Raw genomic sequence first — 24,458 nt, 5'->3', positions numbered from 1 at the left:
AGACTAGAGTCATTGCTGAAAAGTGAAGATTCTTAAAGCTATTAGAAATTATTTTTCATGAAGGCAAGGTTCTACAGGATAAACATACAACTACTATTTTTTTAAAAAACTATACCAGGGTCTTACATCCATAATAGAAAATGAGGTTTACAGTCACTGAAATATAGGAAAGCTAAGTTCTGATAGCATGGAAGACAACCAAGAAGACATGCTACTTTTAATCAAAAAACATAACCAGCTAAGAAGTAGGAGCCAGTGTCCGTCACTACAGAATAAGCCAACAAGCGTTGAAGACTAAAATCATCACTCAAAGAACAGTTCAGGTCTATATGTTCAATCTGTAATGACCCTTTGGTGGGCAGGGTATGGCCCTATAGGGAGGAGTTGAAATGGACACAAGCTCAATGATTGGGAGCATGCTTCTGAAGGGCCTCTCTGAGTCTCCTTATTTGAATCCCTATGTGAGCAGTTTCCTTGACATAACTATAAACTGAAACTCCTAAAACCATAGCTACAAACTAAACCTTTCCTCCTCCTAAACTGATTATCACAGTAACATACTTGGTAACATGTAAGACAAAAGTCAACTGCTCAGGTCTAGGTGACCCTGAAAGTTTTTGAATTTATTCAATCCTTAAGCACATATTACACACTTCTTCTGTTAATACACTGGTACTACTGAAAGTTCACAATCCAGTGAAACAACTTTCTCTTAATTTTATATTGCTACCAGGAACACCATGCCAGGAGCAGTGGCAACAAGACAAGTCATAAAAGTTCAATCCCACTTACTAATTTCAACAAGAAAAAAGCCAATAAAGTGGTATTCAGAAAGATATATGCCAAAGATATTTTATTTGTCAAAGGAAAATTCTACATAACCTAAGCTTAACAACATCCAGAAGGAAAGAGAGAATGTTCCTCTGTTTTATAAAACCAGGAAGTAGATTTTATGAACCAAATCAGACATAATAAATGAGTACATTTTGTTAGGTTGGAAAGACAGACCTATAACTTTTAAGTAAATCACAGAGCACATTCAAATAATCGCTCCCTGGTTCTTAGGCATGTATTTTAAACTTGTGTACTTTTCCTTTGAGCTATTAAATAATATCCTACCACTCATTCATTCACCCACAATCTACCCCACTCTATCCCCCCCAAAAAAAAGTCAGTTTCAAAGGCCAGAAGATCATCCTTTCAGATTTATGAGGAGGAAAAGAGGATGCCTGACTTTGATCCATCACAGATATGAAAAATATATACTTAGATATAACTCCCCGTGTGCCTTGTGTAGACCCACTAAAATTTATAGATTAATGAATATAAGGATTTATGTTATGTCAAAGTAAATATTGACCTTATCTCTGCCTGGGTCAATAGTTACTGCTTGCTCAATAAATCTTGATGTTCATTTTCAAACTAAGTCAATATCAGTTCATTAATTTCTGCCTGCTTCATATCAGCATTTTATACAATTTGGATTGCTAGTGAAAATGTTTCACCTTAAAATCTTAGATACAGCTAACCAAGAGGAAAAAAAACAACACTTTTGCTTTTCTTCTAGCTTCCCTTTGGGAAATCCTCCTGACTTTCCATTTTTCTCCCTTCAAAATTGTTACAAAGAAAACTGCCTGAACTTTGATAAGATTTCAGCCATCTATTCTAAAATAAAGGATCACTTTTTAAATTATGGATATACTGGTATGAGAAACTTATAAACTCAAGATATACTTCTCTAAGTATATATATTTCTCCTAAAAGATATCCTGGCATATTCCTCAATTCTCACCAATAACCACAATTTAAATCTGGTTTTGTCTCTACATCTCTGTACTTTCTACATTAATGCGACCATATTATCCGTATCATTTTAACATCTTATTTTTATTATATTTAAATTGTTGTATAGAAGAGTTGCTATTTAGCAAAGTAGTTTATAAACACAGTGTATCTTGATCAATGTCATCCCTTTCAACATTCTCACCCAATCCTCCCCTATCCACCTCTTCCCTCATTCTTCTTAATTTTGTAAGATATTCATTGGATTCTGGTCTGCATTTTTCCCCCCTCTTCTTTATCCTTCTAGCCTTTTCCCCCTGACCCCACCCTATGCATTTCAAGTACGTTTCCTAATGTTTCATTTTGCTGAACTTTTGATTCTGGCTTTCTAAGGAGTTACACTATTTCATCTTGAAGCTCAACTTCATTTTGATGGATGTTGGCTGAGCATTTCAATGTAAGGAAAATCTTTACCAATGGACACTTGGCTGTTTAAACACTGTACCACTTTGAGGACAAGCACAAGTATTTCTGAAATGTAACTTCCTGAGAACAGAAGTGCTAGATGAAAGACTATCGATATTTAACATTTTACAGATATTGCCAAAAAACCCTCCACAGACTCTATCAACATGTTACCTTCAAATTCTCAGCCTACCACTTACCCATGTTTCAAATGTCGCATCACAGCAAAAACTGAAATCATTACCACTGATATGATTCACAGGATCCCAACACAGCATCAAGCTGTATTTCATCTTCCTAATATGCTTGCAAAGGGTTACAAAGAACTAAAGAATGAGGTGGTATCTTCTTACAATATGCCTTTCATGTTTCATTTATGAAACTGACTGGAAAGAAGAGATCAAGAAACTTTGGAATGGTAAGGAGTTGAATAAAGTTTTGTAAGATGGAAGGAAGAAGAAGAAGGAAGAGAAAAAAGAGAAAGAAAAGGAAGAACAAGAAGAGAATAGGAAAGATGGAAAGACGGAAGAAGAGGAAGAGAAGAAACAACAAAAACAACTAATTGCAGGGGTTTTTTGAACCATTTCTTTTAAACAGTAAGAGAGAAAGAAAAAAATCTTGGCCAACATTAAAGCATAGACAAAGTACCTTTAGCATATGGCAATGCATTTTCTCTTCTCTGTGCAGAGCTTGTGATTAGTGTGTGGCCATATGTGTTCTTTCTCACCCTAGCTCTCCTTGTAGCCACAGATCAAGCAGACAAGGAACAGATAATTTACAGTTTGTTCCACTATTTATCTCCTCCCTGCAGATCTTTCACTGCAAAACACTGAAGTAGAAACAGGGAAGTACAAAGATTAATTAGGAACAAATTTCTACTTAAGAGAATATAAAGTCTACAAAACAGAAGAAAAATGGACAAAACAATAAACCACATCTTAATAGGTTCAAGTCCAAGTTTTTTTTTTTTATTGCCAACCCACCACTCCACATTTGCTCATTTTTAAATTAAATGTGGTACCATCTTCAATCACAATAGGGAACATCCAGCACATTCCATTTTGCTTTCTCTCCCATGTACCAGTGGTAATAAATTTCCATGGACTCTTTCCTTTTATCTCACAAATCCCCAAAAAAACAACCTCATCATTTTATTTTATCCCACCCTCATCTTCCCATTGATCAATCCTTGACCATTCAGTGATCTTATACAGAAAACCAATTGTCAGCTAAAGTTCTGGATCACAAGTAATGCCATAAACCTCCACCTAGTTCTAAATCACAAGTAATGCTATACCTCCAACTAGATGAAATGCAACATTCTGCATCATTCCCCCTGCTTTCTTTACCCTAGCACAGAATCTGGACCTATGGGACTTCTTCCCGTGCCAGGTATTTTCAGAGTGTTATTATGCCTCAAAGCCTTTGCCCACTGTGGCAAATCATCTGCCAATCTTTATAGGTGAGCATTTTCACAAGCAATTCTGTAAGGAGCTTTTCTGGCTACAGTGGAACCCAACATGGCTCACAGTATTCAATTTTTCTTTTTTAAAGACTGTGCAAAACTAATAAGGAAGATGGGGCACTGCTGGTTCATACTTGTAATGCTAGTGATTCAGGAGGCTGAGATCTGAGGATCACAGTTCAAGGTCAATCCCAGGCAAGAAAGTCGGTAAGTGACACTCGCATCTCCAATTAAACAGTGAAAAGCCAGAAGTACAGCACAAGACGTGAGCAAAAAAAGGTAAGGGACACCACCCAGACTCTGAGTTCAAGCCCCAGGACTGGCACAAAACAGAAAACACACACACACACACACACACACACACACACACACACACACACACACACACACACACACACACACACACACACACACACACACACACACACACACACACACGAAAGGTAGGTCAAGGTTAGAGGTCAAGGCTATTCATCACTAGGATTACTTATGGGAGAATGAATTCAAGACTGATCTGGTGTAGCACCACGGGATCAGAGGAGATCTATGATGAAAAAGTCTCTAGGAAAGTAATTCACTTAAGACTCTAGGAGGCCTTCAAAAGAAGGGCAAATAATAGATAATATTACTATTAAACCTCAAGCTTGTACAGTGCCTTTTATTCTTCTAATGACAAAAGCAGGCTTTGGCAGGAAGGTGTATTTTGATTTACCCTGTATAGACATTCTTAAAAATAGGCATGGAAATGTAATGTTAAAGAATTTAATTATGTCTTCAATTTACCTGGCAAGCTCATTACTTAAAGAGATCCAACGGTGATAGCTTTAGTAAATCACCCACTTCTTTGTCAATATTTATGGCAGGATCCCCATAATGAGTGCATATGCACAAACTGGCAAGATCCACCTTTATCTGTCCATCTGGATACAAAATTGAAAAACAATTGCTGGGGAAACAGACAGATACCTGCACATGCACTCACATGCAGACATGTGTCTTTCACAAGATCTTATACAAACATACAAAGAATGGCATATTATTAAAAAGTAACCGTTACTATTTCCTTCACACCAAGCTGGATCCAAAGTTTCTTTCAAGGGCTAACATACATTTCTGGACTGATCAAAGCCACTCTGGAAGGTAGGCTCAATTTACGGTTTGGATGGTTGATTGGTTTGATTTTGTTGGTTTATCGTGTGTGTGTGTGTGTGTGTGTGTGTGTGTGTGTGTGTGTGTGTCTCACACTGTGTGTGTGTGTGTGTGTGTGTGTGTGTGTGTGTGTGTGTCTCACACTAAGTAACCCAGGCAAGACCATCCTGCCTCAGCTTTTCTGAGCATTATGATTATGGCCACCATGCTAGCAAATGTGGTCCTTTCATCTTGGTTTTTACAGTGTAGCAGGTCATCAACACCAAAGCCATTAGAAAGGACCTTGGTTGTCCCTGCTGGAGGAAGCAATGCTTTTTAGAATAATCTCATTTGACCTTCAGCTGGCCCAATGCATTAACTTTTTGCAGGGAATTTTGCTTATCAAAATTTTGGATTCCTCTAAAGATAAGAGATTTCTCCTTTGTATTGATTCACAGAAATTCTTTATTCACAGAAGAAACAGGAGACAGTATTAAAGATACAGTAAAGAATCTGGAGGAAGGGACAAGATTTTTCTCTTTTCCAAGTAAGAATTTGAAGGGCAACATGTAGATCAGTTTACAAAAATGCATTATATCTCCACTTGAACTTCTTCCAGATTTGCTTCTTATTTCTCTTCCCAGCAATGGTGACCTACCCAACATGTGCTACTTTTCATGGAATAATTATAGAAATTCTGGGAAAATTCCAAAAATCATAAGCTGTCATCACCTGCAGTAACACAGAAAAATACCTACATCTCTAGCTATGTAAAATCAACAGCGAGGAATTGTTTTATGATTTCTAATGAGATGCCTGAAGCAACTGCATTTTTTTCTGGTATAAATCAGCATGAAATAAAGAGATCATTTTCTTTTTTCCCCCCTCTCTTCCCTGGCATAAAGAAAAAGAATGCAAAGATAGAAAGCAATCTTGAAATGACATGGATACTACTAACAGAGAACCACAATGTCTTATGTTCTACTTCTTATCTTTTATGGACAGTGTTTCCACATGAAACTCAGATGGTATGACCCTTTCATACAACAGATCAAATAAAGAACAAGAGGTAACCCATCTTCAAATGGCCACAATGAATCTAGAACAGGTTCCTAAACCTAATCAACTTCTATGCTAAAACTGTAGTTGTTAACAAAGGAACTGTCTGATTAGTCTATAAAAGTATAGCTTTTTATAATATTTCAAATAGAAACAGGATATCTGCATTATGCAAAGTAATTCAGTAAAAATGAACTAGTTTGGTTAGTCCTAAATTGAAAACAGAAAGGTCACCCTAATTTTAATGAACTTCACTCAAGACAATATCCTATAAAGAACCTCTAAACTTCCTATAACTCTCATGAGTGACTGGGATAGTATGTGTAAAAAAAGAGGTGACCAAGTAAGAACAGCACCACGCACGTGGTATTCAGGTAAGGGGTAGGTTTATTCATCATTCTGGCTGGTACCAGGCCATCTGGAACCAGGCTGGTTCCCAGGCCTCCACATAGATGGGAAAGGCCTGGGAAAAGAGCTGGGAAAAGAGCTGGGAAAGAGCTAGAAAAGAGCTAGAAAAGAGGGCATCTGGGCCTAGTCTAGGCCTTATCTAAGGCATAGGCAGAGAAAGGTGTGGCCACATCAAATTCAGATGTGACCTCAGAGGATGCAGATGTGACCTCTTTCAGGTGTGCCAGTTGCCTAGGTAATGCAGGTACTGGGCAGAGACTTTGCTGCGAGGAAGGTGGAGTCTGCTTGCCATCCAGGAACGGACCTTACAGTATACCACTGACATAATGATGTTAGGATCATCTACCAAACCCAACCCTACACCACAGCAACCTAAGGCACAAGATACAGCAACCCAGAATAGTAACCAGTCACTCATCTCCTTGACCCACTCCCCAAAACATATCAAATGCCACTCAGCCTTTCCAAAATAAGATCACTATAATCACTGTGAGTGCTATCCAAAAGGCTTACTGAGAATATTCCAGCTCCAGAGAAATGCAAAGAAATTAAATGATCTCTTCTCCATCCCTGAACAGTTCTTCAATTGACTCAAGAACTATTCAAAATGCAGGCTGCATCAAAAGAACTGACAAACTTTTTCTGTAAAGACAAATCGTATCTGAACACTTTCAGTCAAAAGGTATGGGTCAAAAACACTTTGTTCTGTATTATAGCACAAAACACAACATACTATAAGCAAAGTCATAAGAATGGTTGTGTTCTAATAAAAGTTGAGTTATAAAGAGAAGCTGTAGTTTGTACTTTGCCCACCTTTGAACTTCAGAGTAAACTTGACACCAATTCCCAAACCCTGAATGGGAAATCTTGTAAATTTGACTGACTCTTGCTTCTTCAACTCTTAGTGTTATCTAGTAGTCACCCACTGTAAACTGACAACCCAAGGAAAAATCCAGTAATAGCAACATCAACAACAGTTGATGACTTAACAGTGCCAAAAACAGCAGTTATTATTTAGTACTGGATTCGCGGCAGAGACTGTGTTAAAACTTTTCATACACATCATCTTTCTTTATCCCCACAAAACCCTTTAAGGAAAGGAATATTATCACTACTTCACAAATGAAAACCAATACTCCAAGCAATTAAGGATTCTTTCAAAAAACATAATGGTTATATTGCTATCAGAACCAGGGTTTAAAAATATAACTACAAAATTTCGTACTCTTATACGCTTCTACTCCTAAAGCACCAAATGGCCATATCTCACTGGAGAATTGCAGATGTGAGATTAGAAAACGAACCAATAAGCCAATTTTGAACAATGGCTTCATTTAACTGTGATAAATTTATAAACATTTTCTCAACAAAGAAAGGGCTTTTCTTTGGGGTTGCTTTGCAAGCAAAATTTATGCCCAAAGTTATACTGTTGTAGCTAATAATCTCCTGTCTACTCTGCCATGGTTTTAAGGCACTGGACCTAATTCATCAAGACAAATCCCAACTTTTACACCTTCCTGCTCTTTGTTTATTGGTTAGACACTAAGAAGTAGCTGAGGGACCTCAACTCTTCATGGACTAAGGACAATACTAAACCACTGGCATGGTAGATTTCTAAGCAGAACTGCTTATGTACAAAGACCTGTACATATGTCTACCTAACTTAAAAATCCAAAATCTAAGCTATCCAAAACTCAAAACTTGTTGAATGTGTGTACATATGATGGCAGAAGAGTCTACACCTCACTTTTAACTTCTGGTGCTGAATATTTCAGGCTTGAACCAGTCTCTGTCTTATCCTTTTCTCCATCACACTAACAATGATGTTACTGATTCTGCTAAACCACCTCATAGCCCTCTGAAAAATAACTAACTGACTGTCCTATATAAATTGCACAGGAGAAGAAATCTACCAAAACAACGATTAACAAACTATAATAGCCTGTGAACTCAAACCAACTGGGAACATATTTCTGCAAAACATGCAAAGGAAGAATGGGATTTTCTGTATTTTAAAATGGCTCAGGGAAAAAAAAACAAAAGATTATTTCCTGACACATGAAAATTATATGACTCAAATTCTGGTGTTCATAAAGTTTTATGAGAAGACAGCCAGTCTGCGAGAATTATCTGTAGATGCTTTTGTGCTGTGATGGCAGAGCTGAGCGGCTACGACAGAGACCATATGGTCAGAAAAATATCAGACATTTCCTATCTAGATGTTTCTGCAAAAAGTGTGCCAATCCCTAAACTTGAATCATGAGGCCTTCCAAATATAAAGGGAGGACTCAAATTTAGTCAAAACACATTCCACACGTACAAATGGAGATCAATTAACCCTCACCTCCAGAGACAAGGACATCAATAATGGCTCCATCCCAAAGATGGCACCATCTAAGTCCTGTTGTAACTGCATAACGGGAGAAGTTTTAGGCTTTTCATCTCTTCACTGCCATTTACAATTAGAGATGCTGATGGGATATAACTTCCAATTCCCTGACTAACAGCATTATTATTCTAAATTGATGAACTATAAACAGCAGGCCACTTTCTGTCTCATATCAGAGCCACAGAGTACAAAATAATAAATTTACTTTGGGCTCCTTAGCAAGAGGAGATAGATATAAAGGTAGATATAGATAGATATGTGTTTGTGTAAAATAATAGATAATATACTAAATAAATAAAAAATAAAAAATAATATATAATAAAATTTTGTCCTTCCTGGCCTGATATCCTTCATTTATCAAAAATAGTGACAAAAAGAGCTCTAATTAAATCATTCTAATCACCAAGAACTGGGTGTGATGGAAGACTTCACAATAACTATCTGTTAGCAGCGAAACAAAACTGATAGTTTCTTCTCCCTGTAGGAGCAGGAGATTTATCAATAGACAAAAGGATGCAAAAAGCCAATAGATAAGGTCTAATTAAAGATCAGACCTATAAATTTTACAATGACATAAATTTAACAAGATTTGCAGGTGGAAATTCAGGATTTAAAACCACAGTATGACTATGAAAAGGACATTTCCCAGCTCTATAATCAACAACATTGCATAATACATAGATTTATTATGAAGAGTAATTCTCTATGCCTCCAAGCTCTTTCATACAAGAAATGTGAATTATTCAGTGCCAAAGAAATTTCCAAGGTGGTCTATCTTCCTGTTTAAGTATTCCTCCTTAATTAGCAATAATCCTTTTTCCATATATTTCTGAGCTTCAAAATCTTGTTGCTCATTGTGAGAAACATAATCCAGAATCTAGACAGGTCTCTAAATACAAGAGAATTATTTCCAGGGTAATATTCATTACAATGCTTTCTCATTTCACTCTCTCAAAAGTGGAGACTAAAAATAAACATGAAAAAAGCTGCAGTCAATGGTAAAGAACTACAATACATTCAACCAACAGGACCTAAAATAAAGGTTGTACTTCATAGAAGATGAGACTCCCTTCTGCAGCTGATACATACGTAATATTTAGCTGACATTGAAGCAATTTAAGATGACCATTGTTATCTTCCACATCCTGAAATCACAACCACTAAAAGGTAGGCCGTGTCTTTCAGAAAGTTACAAGTTTGGTATAATAACGCATTAATAAGGAAAGTTCGGGAATAAATGCTGGGGGTGGGAGGAAAGGTTGAGAAGACAGGTGGAAGGATGAATTAAGAGTGCTTAACACCTGAGGAAACGCAGGCTTGGCTATTTCAAACTTCCATTGAATGAAAGACTCCAGAGACAGAGTTCAGGTGAGAACATGGGGAAACCTGGGCTTGCCAGTAAAGCACAATGGCATAGTTCCATCAGGACAGTTCAACTCACCGGAGTAGGCCCAATATGGATCACCTGACGCCTTGCGCCTTCGGATCTGCACTGTGCTGCCGTGTCTGTCCTCCTGCAGGGCCCCGACATAGCCTTCAGTCAATGCTGGAAGAGAGAGCGACCACAGTTAGACAAACTCGTCATCCCATCCAACATAGGGTGACAGATGTATATACTAGGTGACAGACTTGGGAGATCTTGTGGATGAATAAATAGAACCTCCTTCTCTTAGAAGGCAGATCCAACTACAGAAAACTCCAGAGAGATTATAATATTCACTAGAGTCCACAATGATCCCTGGGCCAAATACACAACACATGAAATACTTGACATATGTTTTTACTTAATCTGCCAAATACCACCAGGCAATAGATATACTCATCTCAACAATAAGCAAATTGAACTCAAGAAGTGCAGACATTTTCATGTGCCCAAGGTGAAACTCTTAGAAGAATTGGAACATGTGGTATTGGTTCCAACTATGCAAAGAGTTGGTATATGTCCTAGGAATAAGCCTAGAATAGTCTGATTTGATCTTCCCAGAGCTAGAGGACATTGTACTCATTTTGCAGGTAAAAGAATTCAGGCCCTGAGATGCTAACTGGTCCGCAAACACACAGGTAAGCAGGTAGCCAACCTGGGGATAAACATAAATATCCCTACATCAAAGCCAGTTTCTCTGCCAGCCAACCACAGCACTGTGTCAGGCCTCATCTCCCACACCTTGATCCACAAGCCACAAATCACCTGTGGTACTGAGGATCTGAAGTAAGAAACCCTTCCAGGCAGATGATGCCAGAAAAAGAACACTACTAAATAACAAGTTTCTGAAGGGGAAAAAAAAAAAAAAAAAAGAATCCCATCGATGCAGCTAAAACAAAAAAATTCTACACCATTATGAAGAGTTTCCATCTGCCTGCAATCTCCATCAAAGCCCTTCCCCTCCCATCTCCTTCAGGGATGCAAATCTCTCTTGTAGTGAGCCCACACCTGAATGCAAGGATGTGTACAAAGACAAACATCACAGGTGCCCAGAATCAAAATGAAATGGAATTATCTTCAAACAAAACACTCCACCTGACTATGTTCATATTTAAATGCACCCAAACAAAATCAAGGGTGCTTTTTAAAAGCAAAGAAAATGGTTAGAGGAACTGTATCTTCTTCAGTTTAAGATAAGGATGGGAAGGAGGAAACACAATAGTGAATAGTATCATCCCGAGAGCTTTGGTAAGAAAGGGACCAGCAGAAAGGAAAATGAAGAAACATATAATGCACTTTGTGCAGACACCTCAATTGCAAACACCAATAAGTAATGCTTGAACCAAGACCTTCCAGGAGATGAGAAACTGGGACTCTAATGAACTCCAAACACACACCTACACAACATTTATTCTTTCTTTATTGGTCTAGAATAACAAAGTAAGAATTTCAGTCAATGTTCTGTTTTGTTTTTTTTTTTTTAACTACAATGAAGGTTTTATGCTCCTTATCTTCCAATCCAACCTATTATTTTACAGATGAGCCATTCAGAGCACTAGAAGTTGACCCTGTAACCTGCCAGAGATCAAAACTAAATTTTCTCATCTCCTACCTTGCCAATCTATTCTTCCCCACTAACACACACTAAATAACTGTTAGACTTACTTATTTGTTAGACTACTTATATGTGCATAAGATAAGCTTTATAATGTACACTGTGCTTCAAACTAATTAGTCCCAAATTGTTGTTGTTGTTGTTATTAAGATACTGAGTAAAACAGGGTCCTGTCCATTTTCTTCTTTGTAAAATAAAGAAAAAACAAAACAAAGCCAGCTTCAGAGGAGCTGCTAGGAAGACAACGGGACTTACCAAACAAAAAATACCTCTGCAGAGGTGGGACAGACTTGAGCTTAGTTGCAGTAACTAACCTTGGCTGGGTGCAGCAAGCTCTGTAGCCAATTAACTGATTAAGTTGTAAACAATTACTGGGCTAAGATGTAAGTAAATGGAGTGGTGGATTGACTAAACTGGAGCCCATTAAATTGTTTTCTGTGTCTCCTCTTCATTTCTCTCTATAAACATCTACTGATCAAATATGTTTGTTGGATTTGCAGAACCTGCTCTGTTTGTGGGTGACTGCTTGATTCACAAATAACCAGGCCCTATCCTAACCTTTTCAGGTAGTAAGACTATAATCCAAATACCTCTTAACATTTTTCCTGTTCTCCATATTACACAAAAGATCCCTCAGTGAAACTGATCGTGTCCTTAACACAGTCATTTCAACTTCTGACTATCAATTTCTCCTTTCATAAAAAGGCTATTGTTAGAACTGAAGTCTGTGAACCCAGAACAGATAGGAACACAAAATAAACGTATGCCTTTAAACTTACTTGGGATGGGACCCAGAAATAAATAAGAAAGGGGATAGATAAGGAGTTCTACAAGTAAACTGTTTGGTTGGTCAACTGGTTGGTTGGTTTGGTTAAGACTATTATTTGCCCAAGCTAGCCCCAAAGCCCTGCCTCAGCCTTCCAGCAAGCTGGGATTATAGGAACACATGAGACTCTTTCTGGGTCCAGATAACTATATTTTGAAGAATGAGAAAAGGGCCAACTAACTTCCCTACTGAGATGTACCTAAGATTCCCTTCACTTCTGCCATCCCCAACTCATGCCCTCAAGATCTAACCCACACAAGTAAAGGACTGTCTAAGCAGAAAGGTGCAGCCTGCTGCAGAATGGATAAGAATGTGGTTCAAATGCATATAAACAAATCTGAACTGAGCAAAACAGACTTCTATCCAGAAAGCTCATGAGCCAAGCACACAGAAAATGAGAGAAGGTGTGTATTCTTTAAGCATATTGACTCCTATGTTCTGTATAACAGGCAGAATATAAAATCATAATCCCAACTACCCATTCCCACTTTTATTCATAAGGAAGTAGTTTTCCTTCCCCAGAATGATGCAGATCATCAGGGTGCTGGAGGGGACATAGGAAGTCAGGAGGATCACAATTCAAGGCCACCTCACACAAAAAGGAAGTTCTCATTTCAACAAAAGAGCCAAGTGTATTGTTTCCAGTTCTGCAGGAGACACAGGTAGGTAATAAAAACAAACAAAAACAAAAAGAGACCCTATCCCAATATATAAAGCAAAAAAGAAAAAATAAAGAATAAAGATACGTCTCAAATGGTAGCAGATAAGCACGAGGCCATGAGTTCAAACTCCAGTACTAACGAACAGAAAAAAAGTCAATCCATACCAACATCCAATTCAAAAAAAAATCAAAAGACTGTCCTCTGACATTTAAGCATAGAATAGATACCCCAGAAAAGTAGATGATGCCAGAGCCACACAACTACATGGCTCTGTGGGACTAGGGATTAGAAACCCAGAAGAAGTGCCTGTCAAAAAAGTAGATCTCGTAGGACAAAAAGGAAATGTGATAGTGTTAACTACACACCGGTGAAGGGAAATTCACGTTGTGTTCCCTGGCTTACAGAACTGAGGTTACTCTATAGGACTTACAAGTTCAGGCTGTGCAAGAAAATCCACTTCCAAAGGCACACAGCATGTATGAGGGGCTCTAGGTCCCCAGGAAATAGGAGCGCATATATTCCGGGACCACTGCCAGTCCACTCCCAACAGGGGACCACCACATAACCCCCTGCACATAAGAAGGGAGGGAATGAATGAAGGAATGTGTGCACATGCTACGGAAAGGCCATGCTCGGCCAGGTTAGGGAGCATCTACAAGAGAGCATCTACCTACTACTTCTGTGCCGGCATCAGTGTGTATTCCCGTAAACCACCACAAAAACACTACCTTCTCCCCCTCCTAGCCTGTCTTTTGAGCCAATGCCCACCTATCAGAAACAGCAAACATTTAATACCCAAAGTAAGAAGGGAAAATTCCCAAGGCCCCCATTAAACAATTCTTCAGGGAAGTAACTCAGAAATAAACATGGCAGCAAAGGACTTTATCACTTGGCACCAGATTTTCTGTTTGACAGATAAACTATTCATTAAAGGTGGCTATATTTAGCTTCCTTTTTTTTTCTTTGTATCTGGAAGCAATGAGTGATTTCTTGCCCCGCCCCCTAATAACAACATAATCATGCATGACTGGCAGTGCGTACATCAAAGGAAAACAAAAGTTGAAGTCCTCAAATGTATTGCAATCAATGATGAGGTGAGTTTTCTAAAACAATTCTTAAAGACCATTATTTGAATAGCAGTCCAAGACATATAAGAGAGTATATTAAACAACTTAATATTTTATTGGCAGTCTGTGTGGTTCCCAAATAAAGCTCCAGAGTCAGCAAACCCAATTCAATCAATTTTAATACCCAGTACTCTCCTAAGCCCCCACAGCCAACCAACAGTGGCATGGCACTGATATGGTAGGGCTATGAATCATGCTATTGATTTTCAATATCTTCTATGCAGAAAATTAAATTATGCAAATGCATGCCTTTACGGATCCTTACCTTAATGTGAAATTGCATACTTGCTTATGTCAGCAACTTAATTACCCAATTAAAAATGGAGTATGCTTATGAAAACAGTCAGTTTCACTCTTCCAAACAGACAATAAGTGTAAATCTGCGTATGGTTACCATGTGACTAAGAATAGGAAGGAAATGGTGTTCTGCAAACAGATTTTCTAGCAAGTTCTACAGCACCAAGCCCACTATAGTTTATGGAGCTGAAGTCATTTGTTATCTAAAAGCTTAAGAGGGTTTTTAATCATGATGCAATATTGAAAGCAATTGCAATGGCTGTTACATAAGACAAAAAGAAACCCAGTAGTACATAGCTCTATTTCCCTTGCCTAACAAATCAACTCTAATGTCATTTTAACCAAGAAACACACATATTCCCAACTCACTGGTAAACCTGGGCATGAGGAATTTGAATTTTAAGTAGTCGTCAAGGGTCTGGATTGTATAATTATGAAACGGGATTGCAAAGAACAAATCTAACCACTCCCATCCTACAGGACAGTTTGCGTTTCTTAGTTCTGACTAAATGAAAGTAGAGATTTCAAAACCAATAGTATTAACTAGCCAATGATTGTTACATCTCACTCAGCAGGAGGAATCTTAAGTCAACTTGGTTGCTAGGCAGACAGCTAAATGAGTGACAGGTATTTTCATCAGGGAGTTTTCATAAACTCTCTCCCCTCTCAGAACTTCTACCTAGCCTTCCTCATTTCCAGCCTGAAGCAAAAAAGATAAAACTGTTTCCAGACCCAAAGGCCCAATTCTTTCCTATAAAAATATCCTATGATATAAAAATATCCTATAAAAATATACCTACTACTGACGATATCTACAAAACTGTTTCCTATGTACATGATTTAATTTCCCAGAGCTACTGGACATGGTTTATGAGAATATATGTTTTTATTCTGGGAATCTAAAAGCAGATATATAACCTGAAAGCTTTCAGGAGGATTCTGCGTGATCAGTCGCATCAGCGTTGCACAGAGATTCTGACTTGGGGGGAAATAACTTGAAGTTGTGTTTAAGTCTTCTGTGTTAATTTGCAGACAAAGTTTTCCATCAATAAGCCCAGCTCCTCTGAATACCACATTAAATAGCATTCTTGACTTGGATAGATTTTTCTAGATTTTACTGTGAGATGGAGGGAAGGTTCATTTGAGTTTGGGAGATAAGAATAGGTAGTTACAAGGATTGGGAATGTGTCTCATGGGGCAGAGCAACTGCCTGGCAAATGCAAGGCCCCGAGTTCAAACCCTAGTACTGCCACACAAAATAAAAACAAAGACCAAAGTTGTCTTATATGGATACAAAATATTTCTCAGCCAAATCTGCAGATAAATAAACTAAAATCAAAGTAAAAGGATGATTTCTTTCTTTTTTTTTTTTTTTTAAACTGATTGGTACAAGGGTTTAAACTTAGGGCCTGGTACTAGCTCAGCTTGCTTGCTCATGACCTGAGCCACCACCTGAGCCATGCCTTCAGGAAGGAGTTTTGCTGGGCTCTAGAGTCTGGACTGGCTTTTAATATTGATCCTGCAGGTCCCAGCCTCCTGAGTAGCTAGAAATGTCTTCTTTTTCTTGAAAAAAATGGACTCTTTACGTATGTGCTCGTGTATGGAAGTGTCATATACCTAGCAAGAAGGGAAGACAGGTAGTCATCAGGGATTTCCGAACACTGCATTTCTCCACAATACAGTCTCAACTCTCACCCAAGCCAGTGATGTCCACTAGACATCTTCTGTGTTGTCATTTCCTACAAGACAAAGCAGCTCTAAGACAAAGGCTAAATAGTAAGGTCATAGTAAATATCTAACACCCATAATTCCTTGCACAATACAGTTGCATTGACTGTGCCCAAAGCAAAATGGTTTGGTCGTGTGTAAGAGTATTTCCACTTAACTACTGATCTGATTCTAGGTCATTCCAAAGAGTATGGAGCCTGGGAGAATGGGAAAAACATCCATACAAAATTGAAAACAGCAGAACAAAGATATTCTGGCTCCTGAATGCTAAAATAAATATTGCAGAGGATAGATGGATGGATGGATGGATGGATGGATGGATGGATGGATGGATGGATGGATGGATGGAGAAAGCTCCACTACAGTCCTAGGTCATCTGTCAATCACTGCCAAAAATGAGCCACCTAAAAAGAAGCAACAGGCACTTTTATTTTCTTGTGCAGAATGCAGATTTTTTTCAGAATGGCAAACAAGCAGTTAGGCAGGCTGTTTATATTGATTATAACTACTCATACAACAAACAAATTAAAGATCCCTCAACGATGGTGAAATCAAGCATAATTTTCTCTAAATTTTAAAGAGGATTCAAGAACATTAAATCTTACACAATAGTTTGAAATGAATATATCTTTATCTTTCTTGTGTCCACAATGGGCAAAAGTATCAAATGATAGTTAAACGTAATTAAACATTCTGATCAGCCTCTCATCTCTTTTGTGCCTAGATTGCAATTAATTGTACTAAAATGTACCTGGTGAGTGTCCCAAAAAAGTACAATCAAAAAGTATGTTTTATTTTATTTATTTATTTTTATTTTTTTGCAACTAAGGAAGAATTCCAGATGGGTTCTCTAGTTGTGTGGGATTCTGAGCTAACCTCAAATACAATAGATTTTATTACAGTAGATTGCCCATTTTATCATATTCAAATGTACCTATTGTCCTGCCAGGAAATATTTTTCATAATCTAATGGTGTTAAAGAGACTTAATATAGAGCCATGATTTTTTTCATACAATAAGTTACTAAAGCTCAGAGGCAAATGAAGGGAAAAGGAGATCACAAAGCAGTGGGGTTTTTTCCCCTCAGTGACAAAAGAGATGTAAGAGACAAAAGAGACACTACTTCATTCAAACATGTTAAATCAGGTAGAAATGCAAAATCCTAAACTTTTTTCATTATTTTATAATAATTCCAACCCTGGAATTATTAAAAAGAAAAAAATATTAGTGCTACTGCTCTCATGCTAATTCTGTTACAGTTTGAATAGCCAAGAATGAAAAGTACACATAGAAAATGTGTGTGTATGTGTGTGTATGTATTCTGGTACTAGGGTTGAACTCAGGACCTCATGCTTTCATTTGGCTTTTTCCACTAAAGGCTGAGGCTCTACCACTTGTGCCACAGTTCTACTTTCAGCTTGTACTAGTTAATTGGAGATAAGAGTCTCATGGACTTTCTGCTCTGGCTGGAATCCTCAGATCACAGCCTCTTAAGTAGGTAGCCATCAGAGCCCAGCAGAAAACTGATCTATAATAAAGTTCTTGGTACCTTTGTAAAGAAAAACTGAGAAATATTGTGGTTCACTTTTTATTACAACACCCTCTTAAAAAGGGTGGGGTTCAACTTCAAATCCATTATAACATCAGAGAGAAGTAAAACAATTATTTTGGTTTGCTTTAATAGTGTTTGGTCTGCAAAGAATCCATGTATATTTCCAGGAATATAAAGCTTATTCACAGGTAGCATTGTGATGATGTTCAATGCCACAAATGCATTCTCCAATTTTATGGTTGTGCCATTTCCTATAATACTTAACTAGATACAAATATGACAAACACAGTCAAGAGGCTGCATGTACACTGGTGGCCACCATACTGAAAGGACCATACACATAGATGGTTTATTTCACATACACACTTGTGTGTGTGTGTGTGTGTGTGTGTGTGTGTGTGTGTGTGTGTGTGTGTGATTAGTTGCCAACACAGATAAAGGCAAAAAAAAAAGAGCTCCAGTATCTGTATTTCCCTAGATTTTATATAGCAACCAGCTTTTCAAAGAACGTTCACAAATATCCAGAAATATAAATATCATTTATATTTCTTAATATGTCATCTGAGTTTACACTGGCTCAATTAAAAGTTATTTACTAAGTCAATCACTACGTAAGAGGCAGGCACTATTGTAATTGGAATCAATATACTGGCTTGTATAATTCTTCCAATGATACTAGAGTCGGGTATAATTATTCAGAAAATGTATGTTACTTGTTCTGAGACAGGTATTACTCTCAAGCCTGCACAGCTGATACTGTATTTCATCTGTTCTCTAGTCTCCTTTTACCTAGTGCTGGGGATCAAACCCAGGACCTCATGCCTGTGAGGTAAGCACTCTTCCATTGAACTATAACCCTAGCCCCTTACAAATATTCTTCACAGAACTAAGTATTGACAACATAAATCATTTCTAAGTTAACAGCTAGCTACTCCACTTACTCAAAAGAAAATCAACAACATCACAAGTGAAAACTTTGTAGAGGAACCTTAAGGAAACTAAAGACAGAACAGTTTCAAAAGAAGGAAGCTGTCTAGGCTACTCTTCCTACCACTGTTGGAAACTTAAGATAAAAACGTGCTCCTCTGCTGAGCACAATAATATGTATAATCCCAGCTGCAAAAGGGAGACAGTAGGAAGATCAAGGTAGGGCAGAATTAGCACAACACTATCAGAAAAACAACAACAACAAAATAAAAGCAAAAGGATTAACAGCTTGCCCTGGGTTCAATCCCTTAAAAAAAAAAAAAAAAAAAAAAAAGCATTTTTCACAACAATACTACCAGAAAAAAATATAGTTTCTCTACCACGTTGAGAAGATCCAAGTACAACTACATGGGTTTTTTTGTTTTGTTTTGTTTTTATTGGTTTGTCAGTCATGGGCTTGAACTCAGGCCCTGAATGCTGTCCCTGAGCTTTTTTTCACTGAAGGCTATAGCACTCTACCACTCTGAGCCACAGAGTCATTTCCAGTTTTCTGGTGGTTAATTGGAGACCAGAATCTCATGGCCTTTCCTGCCTATACTGACTTCCAGCCAGGATCCTCAGATCTCAGCCTCATGTATAGCTAGGATTACTGGTATGAGTCACTGGTGCCCAGCTTACATATATTATTATAACTTAAGGTAAAGAAACAAATGAGGAAGTAATGAATTCTCTCCACTCAGATTCTTTTGTTTAAAATGTTAATTGTGACTAATACAATTTCATTCATGAGAAATAAGCTTCATAACATGGCTCAAGTGCGATATAACAGACATACTGCAGGTGGAATATTGAAATATGTATATTTTAACAAGACAAAAAATAGGCAAACAGCAACAACAACATTGCTCAAGTATGGCTTGGGCGGCCCTTTAAAAATCTCAGTATATCCAACTCTAGTAACATGCCAACAGCCCACCCACAAAGGACAATTCCCCAATTCAGGGATAAGTCAATGGGATGGATAGGATGTATATCCCAAATTTCCTCTGTTGGAAACTAAATGCCCAAATTCAAATGTGAATGGTATTGGTGAATGACCGACTCCTGAGAGCACAGCTCCTATGAACAGATTGATCCAGTCATGAAATGAAAGAACTGTGGGCTGTCTAGGGCGTTGGCATGCTTGTTCCATCTTGCCGTGTGGTCCTTAGCCCAGAAGGTCCTGGGCAGATAACAAGCTCTTACACTTCTCAGCCTCCAAAATAGGAAGCTAGATAATACCTTAGTTATGTAACCAGACTGGCCTTGTTCCACTGGCTCTGTAGCCTAAGGCTAGACTTGAACCCATGATTTTCCTGTCTCCTCTCATGTGTTGGTGGTATTCAAGTATGTGTAGCCATGGCGAGCTTCAAATTTCTATTCTTTATAAATTATTCATTTTATGATAATGGCTATACTAACAGAAAACAGACTAAAGACAATTATATTTCCACAATAACCAAAAGCCACGTAGATATTTTCTAAAATGGCAAGTACAAACTTTAGGCCCCACCATCGGAGGATCAAATATAGAGTACACACCAAACATGACACCCTTCAGATGAAGACCCAATTCTTACGCATCCATTCTGGTAAATCAAACCCCAGTGACCCCAGAACCAGGCTGGAGATTCCCCCTTCAATGCAGACCTATCATGCACTCTATGGTCTGTGGCTTTATAGTCCCTCACATTTCATTCCTCTGGTCAGCCAAATCTCTTTTCTCCCTCCACACTTACCATCTGTGTAAGTAGTTCCTAAATGATTGTGGCCAAATAGAATTTCTAAGGAGTATCCTAAGACAAAGGCAAATATCACTCAAGAATGCGTCATTGAACAACATCATTGGAGAAATGAATGGGTACTTCATATTCTCTTGCCCTCTTGGAGCTTAGCTTGTATACACGGGAGAACAAACTTCAAAAATGAAGTGAAATAAATGATAAAGCCACAGAGAATACAAGGAGGGAAGACAGACTTGAGGAAAAACGGCCGCCTGGCTGAAGCTTGGTGAGGTGCAAAGGGTAAGACCTTAAAAGAAACTGAGAAGGCACAGGAAGAGCTCTCAAGTAGAAACCAGTGGAGTCTGACACATGATATCCTTTAAAAGTTTTATTGCAAGCCAGACACTGGTGGATCACGCCTGTAATCCTAGCTTCTCAGGAGGCTGGAGATCTGAGGATCGAGGTTCAAACCCAGCCCAGGCAGGAAAGTCAGTAAGACTCTTATCTCCAATTAACCATCAGAAATCTGGAAGTGGTTCTGTGGCTCAAGTGGTAGAGTGCTTGCCTTGATCTGAAGAGCTCAGGGACAGCGCCCAAGTCCAGAGTTCAACTGACCAAAAAAATGTTATTGCAATAAAATGATTTTTAATATTATCATACAGTTGTAAAACCACTAGCCTAATCTAATTATAGAGAGCATCTTTACCAAGGTATGAGATTAAACGATTTCTCTGTGGAGAACAGAGGAGGAAGGTTGGCAAGGAGTGAAGCAGAGGCTCCTCAAAGTAGCCCCCAGGGTTCAAGACACTAGGCCTGTACTTGCACCCCTGTGCAGGGGAATTGAGGCCTTTGACACAAGCCAAATTGTAGAACGGAAACAAATTCTGGTCTAATATATATACCTTAGCTGGACAAATGCCTGGACAACAGCTTCTTAGTTTTTCTTTGCTATGGTTTTTTTCTGATTCACCTCTGCTCTTTTTCATCTTGAATAAAATTGCTCAAGAAATGAATTGACTTACACAACTCAGTTAGAAGAAAAGAACAAAAAGCAGGCAACTATTTACGAAGATAATGAAGACGGGGGAAAAAAGCAAAAGTAACCATCATCACTATATTTTCCCTAAAGGAAAAAAAAAAAGCAACCATACTTTCCTACAGATTGCTACAAGACAGAGATTGGAAATGTGTGATGTATTTGGACGGCCACAGAGAACTCATAGGTTTCAGAGGAGCTTTAAGGGAAGATTTTTCTTTAAAATAATCTTTTATCATCATCTACACATGCACATACTAAAACATGCCTTACAGAGTCTGCCAAGAAGAGGCCCTGAAAAATAACTTCCATAAGATGTGAGCAACAGGAATGGAAAGTAACTTAGATAAAGGCTAATTAATAAATTAAATTGAAGGTCATTCATCTTTGTGTAATGATATAGATTTTGTCTTTAGCAACTGCTGAAGACTGTCTATATAATCATGCAAATATATCCAGGGACAGGGTTAGAGGGAGATAAATGACTGAATGCACTGCTCTCCCTCATCCCAAATCCACAGAATCATCTCTTAGGTCTGATAAGCAAGCACCTTCATTGTGTTTCTTTAATCAATGCAAACCCAACTCTGACATTTAAGGGGGGGGGGGGGGAAATAATCCCATAAATTCAGTTAGTATTGACCAGGCAACAACTTGCATATTATGTCAGAATGTCGCAAAGCTTTAGGTTTGTTTCTTTATCTTTTCTTTTCTTTAATTTGGTGCCATACTAGGGCTTGAAGTCAAAGCCTGGTCACTATCTCTTATCTTTATTTTGGTCAAGACTGGTGCTGTACCACTTGAGCAATGCATCTACTTTCCTGCTTTTTGGTGGTTAATCTGAGGTAAGAGGGTGATGCTCCTACTCTGAAGCACAATCCTTAGATCTCAGCCTCATGAGCATCTAGGATTAAACAGGTACAAGCCACCAGCATTGCAGCTTTGCAAGTTCATATCTGTTATCTCCATTTCCATTTGGTGTTGTTTGCTTTCTTTTCAGGATGGGAGGCTCACTCGTCCTCTCTTTCATGGGCAGCAAGAACGTTCAGAAGCATTTTGCTTTGCTTCAAGAGGAGTTATTAACTTCAAATAACACAATGCAAGTCTCAAAGAAAATAATTTAAGAGGGCTATTACAATCTTAAATAAAATGATTTCATTTAAAAATTCTAACCACATAAAAATTTTCACCAGATCTTATTGAGATGGCTTAGGCAGTTATCTCTAAGTCTCTTTAAATAGCTTTAAAAGCAATTTCTTTAATAATTACTAGAGGAAAAAAAAATGTCCTCTTATGTGGGGGGGAAGAAAATAAAAAGCTATTGAACCATAAGTCCTTTCCAAATGAACAAAGTACTGTGATTAAAAAAGCAAGCTTTGTTTCTTTCTTCCTTCTGAATTTGTTAAAACCTTCTCCGGCTCTAACCAATTGCTTGCAAGACCCACACCAAGAGTTGAAATGGAAAAGCAGTTGCATAACACTAGAAAGCTCAAATCCCAAATTGAAAGTTTCGGTTCAATATTTCCCTTTTTTTCCTCTCACAATACCTATTTGTATACAAGAAATGGACTGCAATCAATTTCAAGGAGATGCTTCTACCCTGAATTTAAATCATTTTATAACTCTGCAATCCAGTCAATCAAACTTGGTATGGGAGGGGGAATAAAAAGGCATTTTCTTTTATTTAAAAAGAAAAAAAATTGTTGATGGTACACTCTCTGTCTCTCTCTCTCTCTCTCTGTCTCTCTCTCTCTGTGTCTCTCTCTCTCTGTCTCTCTCTCTCTCTGTCTCTCTCTCTCTCTGGAGACTTCAATATCAGGCCTAAATGAATGAATCAAATTGTCCCTTTGAGTTTGCAGAGCAGATAGAACAATATAAAATAAACCATGCAATACTCCAGTACACGAGCCAAACTATAGCATCGTGGACCACAGAGCTCTTGAAACAATCGTGGAAAATAAACACCACTTTAAATATTACTTACAAAGCTCTGCTAAACAGATTGATTCTTAAATATCACCTCTGCATAAGCAATAAGAAGGTACTAAATAAAATGCTGAGAACAATTCGAAGCCTCTGATTTTTCTTTCATGCTGGTCTATCCATTTTCTGATTAATACATTCTCTGATATGCAACACAATGAACCAAAAATTGGATAAAGGGAAGTCTGTGGGTGTTGTCAACTGTGAATGACATCTATGGTTTCTTCAGGAACTTGTGTTACAGCATAGACAAGAAGACAGTACGATACTTTGTGAAATTACATTTGAGGCTTTATCCTCAAAGTTGATACTCTTAACTAGAAAGTTCTTATTAAAAAAAAAAAAAACACCAGTCAGGCATCATGACCCCAAGCCCTGGAATCCCACCACTGGGAGGCAGAGGAAGGAAGACTGTGAGTTTCGGGCCAGCTTGTGCTACATATCAAGACCCCAAATCAAAATCAAAAATAGAGAAAATAAAATAATTACCCAGCAAAGAGATACGAGAATCTAGGATAAAATGTCAGAGGGAGAAAAGAGTCTAAAGATAATGTGGCAGGAAGAGAGATGTTTAAATATATGTTAGGATACAGAATGAAGCTTTTTTTGTAAAGTTCTGTCTCTGTGAAAAGAAATAAATGCATTCCCAGAAGTCCTCCCCATGCTGCTTTAGTTTTTAATGTGAGCAAAAAACGATCACAGAAGAAACTGTTAAGAGCTAAATTCCCTTTGTTTTCGGGGGTGGGGGTGCATTGGGAGGGGGTATTTAGTAAGGGGCTTGACCTCAGAGCCTTGCACTCTTACTTGGTTTGCTTTTTCACAC

General features: G+C 38.0%; 1 protein-coding gene across 3 annotated transcripts in view; it reads right to left on the bottom strand.

Moving 5' to 3' along the window:
* The window catches only part of Ptprg (protein tyrosine phosphatase receptor type G), a 693,584-nt gene that overhangs the window by 517,087 nt on the left and 152,039 nt on the right, over positions 1 to 24,458 (bottom strand). For all 3 annotated transcript variants that reach the window (XM_070018858.1, XM_070018857.1, XM_070018856.1), the window contains exon 2: positions 10,138 to 10,242. In XM_070018858.1, the coding sequence (XP_069874959.1) occupies positions 10,138 to 10,242 (105 nt within the window). The remainder of the gene's footprint in view (positions 1 to 10,137; positions 10,243 to 24,458) is intronic.

Source organism: Dipodomys merriami, unplaced genomic scaffold (assembly GCF_024711535.1).
Source record: "Dipodomys merriami isolate MVZ:Mamm:240054 unplaced genomic scaffold, mDipMer1.0.p SCAF_13, whole genome shotgun sequence".
NCBI lineage: Eukaryota > Metazoa > Chordata > Mammalia > Rodentia > Heteromyidae > Dipodomys > Dipodomys merriami.
This window is presented reverse-complemented; position numbering and strand designations above follow the sequence as displayed.